Here is a 14,192-nt window from a genome sequence, read left to right on the forward strand (position 1 = left end):
CACACTTCTGTCTAATCTCTTGTGTTATTGAGAATTCGTAGCTAGCCTCATTTCTCGCATTGCAGATGGAATTCAAATCCGTTCGATGAGGAAATATAAAGAGTATAAACTGTTCTCCATATCAACACCTTCATTGTGGCATCCATGACATGGAACTCTAAAAATTGTTACATCCCTCTTTTCGCCCCCAATTTTTGGGATTCGGCGCTCCCCAGTTACCCGCAGGACTCGAGGACATACTTAATTCTTGGCGTGGTGCTTTTTTCCCGCCGTTACTGATTGGTCGGACAACTCCAAGCTCTTTCAACCTACTATCTGCATTGAAGTCCTTGACACTATAATTGGTAATACATGCTATCTCCAAGTCGTAGCCTCTCTTTGCGGCAGCCTGGCTACGCTCATCGTGATCTCCTCGGAGATGCTCAGCAGACAGCGACCGTGGTTAGGCATGACATGGATCAAAAGCAAACAATGGACACAGAAGAACATGTCATATTGAAGAAGACACTTGCCTGTCCAAATGACGAGTCAAAGATGACGAGCATTAATGCAGTTGAAATGGTAGCAAGTAAAAGTGGGAATCGAGTACGAGAATCTTTATCTCTTCGAAGCACTGCTGCAATGTCAATCCACCGGCAAGAGCCTCGTCCTATCCGTCGCCAGATGAGTGCCAAAGCTGGGCGGAATAAACATTCTGAAGCAGATACTGCTGCTCCTAGTTCTACAGGACTACCGCTGCCAACACAACTTTCAAGGTCATCATCGCTACGTCAACCAACAGGTTTGATATCCAGGGGGAGTGTGGCGACCTCATTGCAGTCGAGGAACGCCTCTATCGTCAAGAACTCGATGAAGGGAGATAGCTTGGGGATAAAATCTGTACTCTCTCCGGGTCTGGCGCAAAAAGACATGTCAACCACTCCCCCAATGCCAATGCACGGACATTCATCCACTAGATCAAACCCTGCATCAATACATCACCAAAGCCGGTCAAGCAGCGCAATTGTGGAGAAGGAGCCTGGAAAGAGATTTCCGGGTACCCAGGATCGCTTACGGCCTGAAGCACGACCACAATTCTCTACTTATCAGCAGCATTTCACTCCTAAGAAGCAGAACCTCCAACTTGAGCCTGTAAAAGTGCCACCGAGCACTACTCAAACCGGCATGGATTTTAACTACATCATGGCGCTGCAAAATGAATTGCTACAGCTTCAATGGATGTTTCTTTCTTCACGCAAAACCCTGAAAGCCTGGAGTGAAAGTGGATTCAAGAAGATAAAGGAGCAACAAGAAAAGCAGATTCAGGATGCCTGCAATGTGAAATCAATTGAACAAAGCCAGCAAGACCGTGTCAACGGAGCAGCTCTTCGAGATTGGCTAGCCAAAGATAAGGACCAGCAGTGGTTCAACAGGGTCGAGTCACTTTCTCAATGCGTCCAGACGTTAACCGATTTGACCCAGCCCTACGAAAGACTCTCTGACGTAATGAATCAATTCGAGGCATGGTATGAGATTACGAGAAATATACTCGACGGTAGGGTGGGTGATAGCCAGAGGGAAGAATTCCGATGCATCCGGCCTCTAGGACAACCCTGGGCTGAAACAGTTGCAGCACTGGTTCAAGTATTGGAGTCGTGCCTTCGGAACCTTGAACAACTTGGCGGTGGAGATGGTTCAAGCGGATTAGAACTTGTCCTGGATGGACATACACGCTTCAACAAGACCATACTTGAGGAACTGGAGGCAATGCAACTTATCCATTCAACGGTTCTGAAGCAAGAAAATGACTGGATTAGGGTTGAATTGTCTGGCATTTTGCTTACGAAGAATAAGTTTGAGGTGTCCCAGTGCGACCCGCAACGTCCGGGCGCTTGGGACTGTCTACCTTGACACTGGCAGTTGCCATCATCCCGTGTCTTATCATGGTACAACCTTATGGGCTGGATTCATGATGTGCTGTTGAGTCAATGTGGGCAATCGGAATGGCTACGAGGCATTTACAGCGGTGCAGTGCATCCGTAGCCACAATTGCCGCATCATACATGTTCCGCTCCGGATCGGCTCCAAAATGCCTCGCCTGTAAGCTGAGAAACCTCCGAATTGTACTATATCGCTTTATGTAATCAAGCATCCCGCACGTTGTTATTCCTGGCAGCGAATCAGGTCCTGTTTATCTACTCTACGGTTATCATCAGGGCACTTATGGTTTCACAAATGGGGCCAGACGGGAAATGGATCGCCGCCATACTTCGGTTCCGCCTTTGGTTCCGCCAGAATCCTTCCAGCGGGACAGCAAATGGCGAACAGCACATAACAGCAGGGATGGGGATGATTTCCAGAAAGCTTTGGCGCCCTTCCCGTCCGGCTTTGTTGCACGATTCACGAAGCGAGGTTTGATCAGCAGTGGGCTTCCAAGGACATGATACTTTTGATAATGCCCATGATGATCAAGCTTGCCTGACAGGAGCAGGGTTTATCGGCATTTCTTGCAGCAAAGTCAATCCTACATTTAGTCGAGCCTTAGTCAATGCCGTGACACGGTCAGCCACTCTTTTGCCGCGCTTCAAAGACGAAAGTCAGCTGCCACTAGTGATAGATAGGACTAGTCATGTCAAGATGATGCGCACTTTACTTACTACGTGGCGACCTGCCAGCCCGGATTGCGACTTCCCTGTCTGGTGTCTTCCAAAACCTATGATTAGTCAGTCGTAACTTTGGATCAGGCGTTCATGCAACAAAGCGCATAGCGACGGCCTGATCAATCATCGTACTCAATAGCCGGTCAGCCAGCCCTGAGCATGAAGAACCCTCTCCCACGTCGGGAGGAGACAAGCAAAGAGCGGTATAGGTCGACTGGAATAAAATGGCTAGGTCAAGTCAATACCCATGTGTCATACTCGTAGGATAAGCATTACCATCGTCCTCTTCATCAGCATCCTCCTAGCATCAGCATCAGCATCACTAGTCTGACTGCAGTCATTCTAGAAGCTCAAGGAAAATGCAGGAAGATCTTGGACCGTAGTGAGTTTCAACTATTACTGGATCGACAACTTCGACGAGGACTGCTGCATCAATGGCTTGTCTCGGAATAATGCCTCAAGCAAAGCCGCAGATTGGGTCTAACCAGTAGCAGCCGGCAAGTTCCAGATACTACGTAGCATCGGATCCTCTAAATTAGTGGGGGAAATTCATGTGCCAGGATTAGGAGCAAGTGGAGCTATTGGAGCAACTAGCGGTTGTTTAGTCATAAGGCGGGCGGATCCTCGAGCCTTTAGGCGGCTTTAGATGGCTTCCTACCACATTAGGCGTCTTCCATGCTCTTTTGGGGACAAATCGCAGCTCCACAACCACTAGTCATAGAGCCCCCTACTGCTTAGCACCAGGCTCCCCTGCCCCATGAGATAGCCACATGCTGGTTAAGCTGTTTAGTTCGTCACTTTTCCCCAAGGCCCGATGGGGTACGAAATAAAGTATTAACAGGAGTGATGGTATAGTCAGACTCCTTGCTTCCCCGTTCCCCTTACTAGTCATCACTATGCGAAGAGGCTGGATAGCCGACGGGATGCAAACAACATCAATCTCAATTGCCTTACTGCATCACCTGTGCACCTAAAAAGCAAGACGCCTTCCCATCGATCTGCAAGTTCCGTAATCCTCCCAGTGACTACAGGAATAAGCCACGCCGGGTTGAGCGGCGCACTCTTCTGACGACGACGACAATAACATCGAACTTGTCCATCTATATACGCGCTGCAGAAGCGCTTCGTTGTAGTCTTGACTCGACAGCGCCCGTTCAAACCCTTTTCTCTCAAGCTGCCATCTCAGTACCTTTTTTTTGCGCCAGTCAACCGCTCACCGCAAATCCTTCACGCGCAGCAGCAACGAACCCTCCAACCTAAGCCATACCGGTTGCGACACTCGTATACTTTAGACTATGCACTCATCGAGGGCAGGACGTCCGTGGTGATAGGATATCCGTTCAGCAACATTGCTGGGCTTGGAGTCAAACTAGCTTACAAGGCTGGATTCAAGGGTAATATACATCTGAACAATTGTGCAGCAGGGCAGATTCAGAGGCTCTCGATGCGAGAAAATAGGAACACTCCAGAGACTTCGGAAGCAAGAGGCTAGATGTTGGCGCTGGTAATGGACGGGGGATCTCATATGAAGCGCCCTTGGGACAATGAACAAACATATCGAAGCCCAGACGCCAGAAATGTCATGCAGACCATGACAGACGTCGGAGGAGCAAGATCAAATGTTCAACATCTGCATAAGGTGCCTTCTCCCAGTCACATGCTTCCGCCTATCGTGACTGTTCCGGAACAGTCGTCGCGACCAATCCATCCCGATAGGATATCTACCTCCTTTACGCCCTCAGGGGCACCACAACGTCATTCACACACAGAGTCTCCTCAAGATATGCTATCTAAGCGACCACGGCTTTACTACGATGTACCCCAACCATCGGATATAGGCCGAAACCAACCACCAACACATGATACTCATGCGAGAATGCGCTCCACTAGCCACGATAGACATGACCAACAACAGTGGTCCACGTGGGAGCCTCGGAATCCAGAAGGTGCATACACGCCTCGAGAAAGCTGCCAGAACTGTTTTGAGTCAAAACGCCTCGTTGAAAAGGTTGTTGCGGGGCTTGAACGGTTGGAAGCTGAATTGCGTCAAGTCTTGGCGTGCAGTCCGCTGGGGAGGACACTCAAAGAAGTAAGTCAGTCTCATTCAGCACCCTTGAGATACGAGTCTCACATCTATCTAGGAAAGTACGGAACCACCTGGCGGGCCTAACATCGCGGATGCGGAATTGAAGGATTCCTTGATGTGGGCGTGTCGCAGTGTGGAGGCCAGCACACGTCTCGTGCGGGAACTTGCGTCAAGCCAGCGAGCATTGCCGCGTATCTCTGTAGCCAATCTGGGTATTGGGTCTGGACATGAACAGCCTAGTGCTATCACATCCGCCCCTCCAGACTTTTCAAGGGGCTTCATGGACAAACACGATAGAGACCGACCAAAAGATACCCACCGCCGCTATGGTCCGCAATATCGAACCGATTACCAGATACAACCATCTGACCCTGCTCAGCCACAGTCACCTCATCCAACAGGCTCATCCAGATCAGTATACGGAAGCAGTCAGTCCCCTATGGGAATGGGTGCTTCTGGTCGTATGCTGCCCTCTCCTTCATCTATCCACAACCCTCCTCCTCCGCTGTCTTCTGTGCAAGCAAGTTATTCTCCGAATTCCAACCAATCTGCACACGCCACGCACCTGCAGGACTTGCAACATCAAATCAGCACCAAGTCTCTGGCACTTACCACTTTGCAGCGTGAACATGACCAACTGCTTGCAGCATATTCACGCATGCAGATCCGCTGCCAAACCCTTGACAAAAAGTCTCAAGTATCCGATCACGAGATCAATACCCTGACAGAAGAAAAGATCAGGCTACAATCTCAGGTTGAAGCGTTCGAGGTGCAAGTAGAGGAGCTGGTGAAAGCGCGTGATGAAGCACAGAAGCAGACCACCGCCAATGGCGCACAGTACATGCGAATCATGGCCATGTCGTCGAAATTACAAGTGCAAGGTGCCGAGGAAGCAAAACGATATAAGATGGACCGTGAAGCATGGGAGCGCGACCGGGAAGGTCTCCAACGCCGGATTGAAGACCTTGAAGCCAAGCAATCCAGTTTAACCATTTCAGGGGATGCAAAGCCTGACACCATACCCGCCCCCAGCCCCGAGGACATCCTCGCTTCTGCGTCTCTGGATGTGTTAAGGAACGAGATTGTGAGGCTAAGACAGAGCTTGCGGGACATGGAACGGATGTTGTTGGAACTTCGACAGGAAAGTGCGAACATCGGTCATGTCATTACGGAATGTACGGGAATTAGAGAACGGCTGAACGCGAAGACCATACCCGAACAGCAAGTTCAAGCAACGCCGACGGCGGTTTCAGAAGAACACAGCACAGCCAGCCGAGCTGTGGCAGAGCTAATGGAGGCAGCCCAGGAGGAGTCAAGAGGGGAGTGAGATCTTGGATAGAGAGTCTCAAGATCGATTTCCAATCTCAACGCCATACCCGTTGCCAGTGTCTGAACTTGATCATCTAATCTTAATACAATGGAAGCTGTAGACTTTCCGATTTCACCCTCATAAGCAGCATCCGGCTTTCCACATCCTTCTGCTCCCCCGTACCCCACTGCTCTTGAATCCTGCCACACCACCAGCTTTTGCGGGACGTGTGATCGATCTGACTCACAAATGACCCCCAACCAAGCTCAACACCCTAATTTATGAAGCAAGCTTTGCATATGGCACCATCCCAATCCAGGCAGGTCTGTCTGTCGCACGACAACACTGTTTTTGTGTAACACCAACTCAAGTCCACGTCATCAACGCTTAGTCCGAACCCAATCTCCGCCACATCTGTACCCAAACACACGCAACATACTTTTCCCTGACGATCTCTAATTTATACTCCGGTCCATCATGCTGTTCCGAACGGATGACATCCAGAGAGATAGCCCACACATCTAGCGGGAGCTGACCGCATTAGCGCATCGCTAAAGGTCAAGGCTGACACCCCTCCCAAGCGAAGGGCTGACTAACCGGGCCAATCCGTGATTATTCATCCACATCCCACATCCACACCTTTTCGCGCGATCCGAATAGCCATCCAAGCTAGTCAGTCACCCCATCACCAATCTTTTTCCCATTTCAGGTCGATTTTCTGCATGAAGAAGGATGCTGGTGGAGGAGATATGGTCATGCGCAACCGCACGGGATTTTCAGAAGCCACGTCCTCCTGCGGGATCGGATCCAGTTCCGAGGCGGTGACAGAGGGGGTGTGCGTGAATGAGAGGCTCCCTGTCCATATGCCATCTTCCGCTGCTGCTTTGTCATCATTCTCTTCCTCTTGTTTCAGGCTATCAAAGCCAGATCTGGGGTCGATGTTGGCGCTTTGTCGGGGGTGTTAGTGGGAGGGCTGGTGAGTAGTCTCTCCAAGGGAAAGGAGACGGGGAAGGAGGGAGTGATTGGAGGAGGTGCGATGTTGTGGTATGCGGGGGCTGGGTGAGTAAGATGAGGTGAGTACTGTCATGTCTTGTATTCTTGGATCTCTCCAGTAGAGAGTGCTGAGGAGAGGAGATGAGGATGGAGATCTGGCGGCCTCTGAGGGAGGGAATTGGATTCCGTTCATGGTTGGGAGGGTGGCAACAGGAGATGGAGAGGTAAGTGAGCATGATGGTGTTCTGGTGTCTTCTGGTTTATCATGAGTTGATGGGGATGAATATGAGATGGTGGGCGTCGATATGTTATATGTGGTGGACGAGTAAGCGAGAAGAGTTGGTGATGTTGGTGTCCAGGATGGAGACCTGGCGTTCTCCCGGGTATTATGTGCTGCTCCCACTGGACATGACAAGGTGGGCACCGACATCTGATGCCGGACGCGGGGTGAGACGAGAAGAGATGGACATGTTGGCTTTCACGAAGGCGACATGGCATACTCTGGGCTATCATCCACCATCTCTGTTCGAGTTGGCGGACCCCCATTTGTTGTGGCCGCCAGTCGACGGTACTGCTGCTTCCTTATTCGTCTCCCTTCTGCTGCGTGAGCGCGGCTTTCTCGTTTCTGAGATGTGTGCCCGGTGTGGAGATGGCCCTTTTAATGTCGACTGTGGTACTTCTGGCCCACCACGAGGACGAAAGTGCCGATGCTGGCGGGCAGATGAAGATCTGGGTATTTTGGGTTGAAGACGAAGACATGGCGTGTTTCTGGTGCAATGGGAATCCTGCTTCGATGAAGAAGAAAAAATATAAATATCACGACAGATTGAGTCCTCAAGGGCTGGAGCTGGGAATGAAAGGTTGGTGTAGGAAAAAGTTTCAATTACCTTCCTGATGTGATGGTTTTCTACCAGCAAGGTCACAGAGACGGACGATAACTATATACATTTTCCATTGAGGACTTCCCTTGAACACCGGATGGTTACGGTCCTCAAAATGTGAGAGATCGCGACTGGCAGAGCCCAGCTATGCTGTTGCTGAGGACCTTGCTAACCATTTATCACCCAATACCCAGACGAGAAGTGTGGAATATTTCAGATAAGGACCTTCCCACCAAAACAATGACCATACTATGCCGCTTGGGACGATACCACATCGAGGATGAAAAGTGTGCAACTGCAACTACAACCTGTCAGGCACTGTCAACTTGTAAAATACCACCCGAGCGTAGATCGCACAGCTTCCACGCAACCGGGTTGAGTACCCATGTGTCAAGCCTTCTCCTGGCTAATTCATAGTGGCCAGCTGGAAGGAAACGATCACTTCAAACACTGCCGATGATCTTCAAGTCAACCTCTTGGTATTCAAGTCGCCCTTTTCTCGATGAAGCCTCTGTCCTTATTGTGTCCGCAGCTCATGCTCTTCTTCCTGAACGACCCCTAGTCTATCTGTCTCCAGGCCACAAGCCGACCGAGCGAGGCACCGTTCTGCCTTCTCGAAGCCAATGCCATGCTCTCTCCACTGCATTGACATCCTCACCAGTATCCTCCGCTACTAGTTCTTCTCTATCTCTCCTTAGCCTTTTCCTCCATCATCTCACCATATGCGGTTACTCTCTTGCTTAAAACCGAGGCTGGAAAGAGCGACTGCCCGTGCCTTCCTCTCTCCTACCGCACCTTTCCCAGTGGAAAGTCCAGACAGATAGCTTGTTTAGGGTCCGGGCTCGCCTCTCTATCTCGATTCTCGGTTTTCTTTTCTACCAGATCGCAGCTTGCAAGAAGAAATTGCCAACGTCTCCTGCCCTAGCATGATAGGTGAGTCTCTAGAAAATTTCGGGCTGGCTGGCGTAGGAGTGGTGGAGAGCTTTTCTCCTAGCATGTATACTCCTCTTGGTTTAGTAGGACAGATTGCATTGAGATCTTACCAGACAAAATCAGATCAAAAGAGCACTGCTAGAGCGGAGCTAAGGCCCTAGGAAGAAAGAACGAGATGATGTGAGTCCAGACCTGCGCTGCACTCTTAGTACCTCATTCATTCGAGCAGCTTAAAATGTGAACGTGTATGGAACGAGGGCTTGGGAGCGCAAGCGTATGGGGTGCTCGAGTCGGCACGGTACATTGCTTGCAAGGCTACTAGTGGTATGTACATTTCGCTTCTTGGGTAGGTTGCGAGCTCCGTGATCTAATCGGAGGGGAGAGAGGCGCCTCGTGGCGAGATTCAGAAGAGGCTGTTGGTAAGGTGCAAGAAACACGAAGTGGTTCTAAGCCCCGCAAGTAGGATAGCAGGTATGGTGAGTAAAAGGAATAGAAAAGTTGAGGACAATTGAGCTGGTGAGCGTGCAACCCTGATCTGCATGGATCGGGTTTTCTTGGTTGCTGTGTAGAAGCAGTAGAGAATGAGTAACTAGAGGTCAAGCATAGTTAATACAAGGCTAGGTCACTAATTATAGACTTAACGGTTAGGACACGAAATATTGGTCCACCTCCAGAATGGGCGGTTTTGTGGGAGTGGAGAAAGCATGGGATTTGGGTGGTATTGAGAGTGATTCGATGCGTCTTGATGGGCGCAAGCGTCGATCGGGGACATAGAGTCTCGTAATCGAACAGTACAGTAATTCATTAACAACACAGTGATACGTTTGTCCAAGCAGAATTCCCTTGAAAAGCTCCACCAAACCAAGACCTTTTGTCACATCCAAGTGCGTCCGGCTTTGCGCAGCCTGGTCAAGATGTTCGTGCAAGGTGAGTCTACTGTCGTCGAAGCTGCAGACGAGGGTCAGTAGCCTTCGACGGACCACGTCTGGCATATCGAGAATGCTCCCCTCTCCTTCGCTTATCCATTAGATGACCTAGCTCTTCGTCTGGCAGCCTTGCACGCTTTTTGGAACATTCTTCTGGCGCCACGGGATTGCGTTGAGGGTCTTCCTGCTCGTCCGTCGTTGAGAGCGAGTGATGCCCGGCTTGCACTCGGTCAGAAACAGAAGGCAGGACGTCGAGATCCGTTCTTGAATTTCTAGGAAATGCAGTTGCGTCCGTTGGTTCCGACATGTGATTTTCATGTTGATCTTGGTTTTCGCGCTTGATTATTAGGGACGAAGTGATGTCAGTAGCTTTTGTCTCTGCACCCTTCTGTTGAAGCTGCGGAGGGGATATGATGCCACCGTCCGTTCTTGGGATCGACAAGAGTGAGTTCATATCAGCCGGTCGCGAATTCTCAGTCTCATGGCGCCTCCCTCCTTCTGACCTGAATGCACGAGCAGGCGGTCCGTGTATTGTGGAATCAGTGAAGCTTCTACGAAAATGCAAGGTCAGGTTGGTAACGGCTTGAATGTAGTCATCAAAGCGCTTTTCTCCAGCACTGATCTCTTCGGACTGTTTATGGCAAGTTTCTTCGAGCACGACTTTGCTAGCCTTGAGTCTGGTGACCTCCATCAAAGTATCATCTAGCTCTAGAAGTGTTTTCCTGTTCCTTGATTCAAGCCGAGCAATCTCGGCCAGGTGTGTGGCAATTTTCTTTTCGGATGATTCCTCTTTGTTTCGGTATTTTGTGTTCTTAGCCAAAGCGTCCTTGTATTTCTGGTTGAGGTGTGCATTCTCTCGCTTGATGATAAAGTTCTCCGACTTTAACTTCTCCTCATCCGTCTGCGATTCCGCATCGACTCGCATATGGGGAGCCTGCGAGGCTGGAGGGGACTGGTCTGCGCGAGAATTCATCTTTACTGCAGGAACAAGCTGAGCTTGCCCAAAGGTTGAGACTGCTGAACGATGATTCGGCAGAACAGAAGCATAGGAGTGCTCGGCAATGGGCACTGTATATCTTCAAGCTTTGAAAACCAACAAATTGATCGGACGAGCATATGGATATAGCTTCAGGCTGCTGAGCGATTGAGTAGAAGATTTCCGTTCACGATTAGTGTCGCTGCGAGTGTTTATTGTAGGCTAGAGACGGGTTGCTGTTTTATTTTTCTGCACCATTTGTGTTTTGGTTTCCAATTTGGTCACTCTGACCCAGTTAACTAAGCACACGCTCTGCACCACAACCTAAGGTGATACCTAATGCTGCTTGAGAGGAGCCAGGATGATGTTGTCGACCTCATTCAAGTAACAGTCCTTTAACGATTGATGCAACTCGCCTTTCATAATGCCACACGCTCTACCAATTCATGTTTGCATCATCACTGCAGGTAACTTGGTTCCGCGTAGGTGCAGACGTCTGGGATGCCCTCAACCATTACTGAACGCATCATCCATCGTTGGCGTTGCGGGAGCACTGCTCAGGCTCCCAGGGGAACTCGGGCTTGACAACTGTACTGAGACAGCTCTTGACCTCAGTAAGCTGTCCCATTCATGGATGCTCCCCACTGGTCCTCCAACGATTGGTACCGTCACTTGCTCAGCTTCTTTCCCCAGCGTTGTGCCTTGATAGCGAGAATCATCACCTATTTTGTTATTCTTCTTTTTCAAGGCTTAGAAAGAATCAGTTTCCTCTGAATCTCGGCACCAGTGGGGCATATCTCACCTGTGACATAATCCTCGTGATCATCAAGCAGGCCAACATCCACCACGTCTCCGGGGCCCGCTGCAAGACCTGCGATACGTCTGATCTCACGATTTGATGGCCCTGTGGCCCAGTTCAAGAATCCTTCCACACCTCGCATGTCCTCATATGGTACGGTTTGACCATTGACTTCAACTTCACCCTTGGCTCTCTCTTCCAGCACGCTCATCTGAGGTCGCAAAGCGCCAGCTTCAAGTAGAGCCATCCTCACATCTTGAACGGTAGGAATATAATCCTGGTGGTTGTTGAAAGCAATCTGAGCAGCGGAAGACGCTAGCAATAGGAGATACCGAATCGCTAAATCAGTCATCACATCCAGTGCTGCCGTAGAGCTGTTATGGAATCCAGCTGCTCTCAGAATCTGAAGGATTGCGGGACGCATCAACGCGTTCTGAAAATTGGTAGAAGCCATGATGGCAGTTTCTCCTGTGGTGTAGGTAGTTGGGTTGGGGGAGATGTCATTCTGAGGAAGGTAGAACACCGCAAAATGCTGGTTCCAGTTTCCCAGATGGATGAATAGCTCGATCAAGCACCTCCGAAGCCATTAACCTTTAATGAGTGAGAGCAATTCATCGTTATTGGTGTACAAGTCATTGTGAGGAATTGAAGGTGTTTCTGCTCGTTCCAAAGAACCATGTCAGCGGATTCTTCACAAGGTGCATTTCGTGGCCTCCGTAGCCGGAACCCCCGCAGCAGCACGTCTTCTCCATCTACACTCACGTGGGAACCTTCAAGAGAACGCATTCCAGGAATCCCAAACAACTCAGGAGATATTCCTTCTACCTATTCTCATCCACTATCTCAAGACTACTCTCCAAGACCACAGCGAAATTCCAACCTACGCTACGTTCTCTTGACTGACGCCCTCGAAACCCCCGAACATTCATCTACCTCTACACCCAGCCCTTCTTCGTTTATTTCAAGTGATGAGGAATCCGACGATCTAGATGTGAATGAAACGCCCACTCGCACCGCTATCATGTCGTCAGTGGAACGTCCCAAATTGAAGCTGAATTTTTCAAAGAACAGAGTTCCAAGTCAAGAAAGTGTCACTTCACCAGCTCCTCAGACTATCCTTCGTACCCCTTCCCTAAAACTCCGTGTAAAACCCGAAGTCACCTCCGAAACCACAAACCCGACTACCTCCACTGCTGCTGCACCGCCGCCGAAGAAGAAGAAGCAGAGGAAGCCTGGGACGAATGATGCTACGCCTGGTTCCTCTGCAAAAAAACGCAAGCAGCCGGATGAGGATGGCTCGGACGATGAGCTTTCAAGGAAACCTGCTCAAGTGCGTAAGATCACATTGACAACGAAGTCGCTCGCAGCGCAGTCCCCTATCACACCTACATTGAAGATTAAGCATAAGGGCCGCATCCCTAAGCGACCACTCGGCTTGGGTTACGACTCAGAATTGGATGAGCGCGAAGCAGATCCTACCATCCTTGAAGCTTTCATCTTACGAATGCCACCGGGGCCTGATGCTGACTACCTGAGGGATGCGGTTCAACATGGTACAATCGGTGTGGCTCGATCACAGGGAGGAGCAGACGTACAGATGAAATTCCTGGATCGGTCGGGACGCCGGGGCCTAGTCATAATTCGTGGACAGAGATGGGCGGCAACCCTCGTGGACTTACCCTGCATCGTGGAGGGAATGAAGAGCTGGGATAAAAAGGGCTGGGTCAAGAGTGCTGATATCTGCCAGATGCTGCTCGTTCTTGGCAAAGTGCAAAATGACGATCAGGCGAAAGACTATCCTCTACCCGAAGATGTCAACCAAGACACCTGGCAATATGCTCATGGTCTGACTCCTCCAATGAAGCACGTCCGTGCTAGGCGATTCAAAAACACAAAAAGGACAAGCGTAAATGCTATTGAGGCGGTCGAGCGTAAGGTCAACCAGCTCTTGGCTGACGACGACAATGCTGTGCACACAAAGTTTGAATTGCTAGACCACGATCCAGAAACTCGCAGTCTTGCGGAGTCCGATACTGAAGGAGGCGAAGGATACGATGAGGGTGGAGATGAAGATGCCTATGGTGAGGAGATTGATGGCGACTTTTTCGATGAACAAAACGGCGCCCATGCCGACGTTATGGTTGAAACGCCGACAATAATTGAACCGCAGCCTTTACAAGAAGAAGACAATGATGACTTCATTTTTAAAGAGCTCGAGGCTCAAGAACAAGCTGGAGCCGAAGATCCCCTTCGACCTGCTATCACTGGTCTTTCTGCTCCTGGGGTTGACGTTTCGAATGCTATCACAAGTACTTCTCCTTCTGTGGCTGACACTGCGGCCGAGACCCCTGCAGCAGCTGAGACTTCTGAGGCTGATGAGGAAGAATCAGAAGACTTCGACGCCGAAGAGGATGAGTCCATGGATGAAGAGGATCGTGAAGCCGCTGCTCAAAAACAAAAAGCCCGTGACGAGATTCAGGAATTGAAGGAGGAACGAAAGAAGCAGATTGATGAGCTCAAAGGCCAACGGAACGAAATATTGCGGGCGAAATTGATCCGGAGGATCGAGCAGATCAACGGAGATATGGAGACAGCTAGAAAGGCCGCTGGTTTGGAAGAAGATGCAGAGGATAGTGCGGAGGAGGAGTGA

The 14,192-nt window shown here is 50.1% G+C and overlaps 4 protein-coding genes across 4 annotated transcripts; 3 read left to right on the forward strand and 1 right to left on the reverse strand.

Moving 5' to 3' along the window:
* Positions 1 to 471: 471 nt before the first annotated feature.
* EPUS_02159 (uncharacterized protein) lies at positions 472 to 1,890 on the forward strand (the record flags this gene model as incomplete). The annotated part of the gene is made up of 1 exon (XM_007803926.1): positions 472 to 1,890. The coding sequence occupies one exon, from the start codon at positions 472 to 474 to the stop codon at positions 1,888 to 1,890; it is 1,419 nt and encodes a 472-aa protein (XP_007802117.1).
* Positions 1,891 to 4,146: 2,256 nt separating this feature from the next.
* Positions 4,147 to 6,052, forward strand: EPUS_02160 (uncharacterized protein; the record flags this gene model as incomplete). The annotated part of the gene is made up of 2 exons (XM_007803927.1): positions 4,147 to 4,728; positions 4,781 to 6,052. 2 exons carry the CDS (start codon positions 4,147 to 4,149, stop codon positions 6,050 to 6,052), a joined length of 1,854 nt encoding a protein of 617 aa, XP_007802118.1.
* A 5,198-nt stretch (positions 6,053 to 11,250) lies between these two features.
* On the reverse strand, positions 11,251 to 11,996 carry EPUS_02161 (uncharacterized protein; the record flags this gene model as incomplete). Its single annotated transcript, XM_007803928.1, has 2 exons — positions 11,251 to 11,492; positions 11,546 to 11,996. The coding sequence occupies 2 exons, from the start codon at positions 11,994 to 11,996 to the stop codon at positions 11,251 to 11,253; spliced, it is 693 nt and encodes a 230-aa protein (XP_007802119.1).
* Positions 11,997 to 12,218: 222 nt separating this feature from the next.
* Positions 12,219 to 14,192, forward strand: EPUS_02162 (uncharacterized protein; the record flags this gene model as incomplete). Its single annotated transcript, XM_007803929.1, has 1 exon — positions 12,219 to 14,192. The coding sequence occupies one exon, from the start codon at positions 12,219 to 12,221 to the stop codon at positions 14,190 to 14,192; it is 1,974 nt and encodes a 657-aa protein (XP_007802120.1).

Source organism: Endocarpon pusillum (assembly GCF_000464535.1).
Source record: "Endocarpon pusillum Z07020 unplaced genomic scaffold scaffold2749, whole genome shotgun sequence".
Taxonomy (NCBI): domain Eukaryota; kingdom Fungi; phylum Ascomycota; class Eurotiomycetes; order Verrucariales; family Verrucariaceae; genus Endocarpon; species Endocarpon pusillum.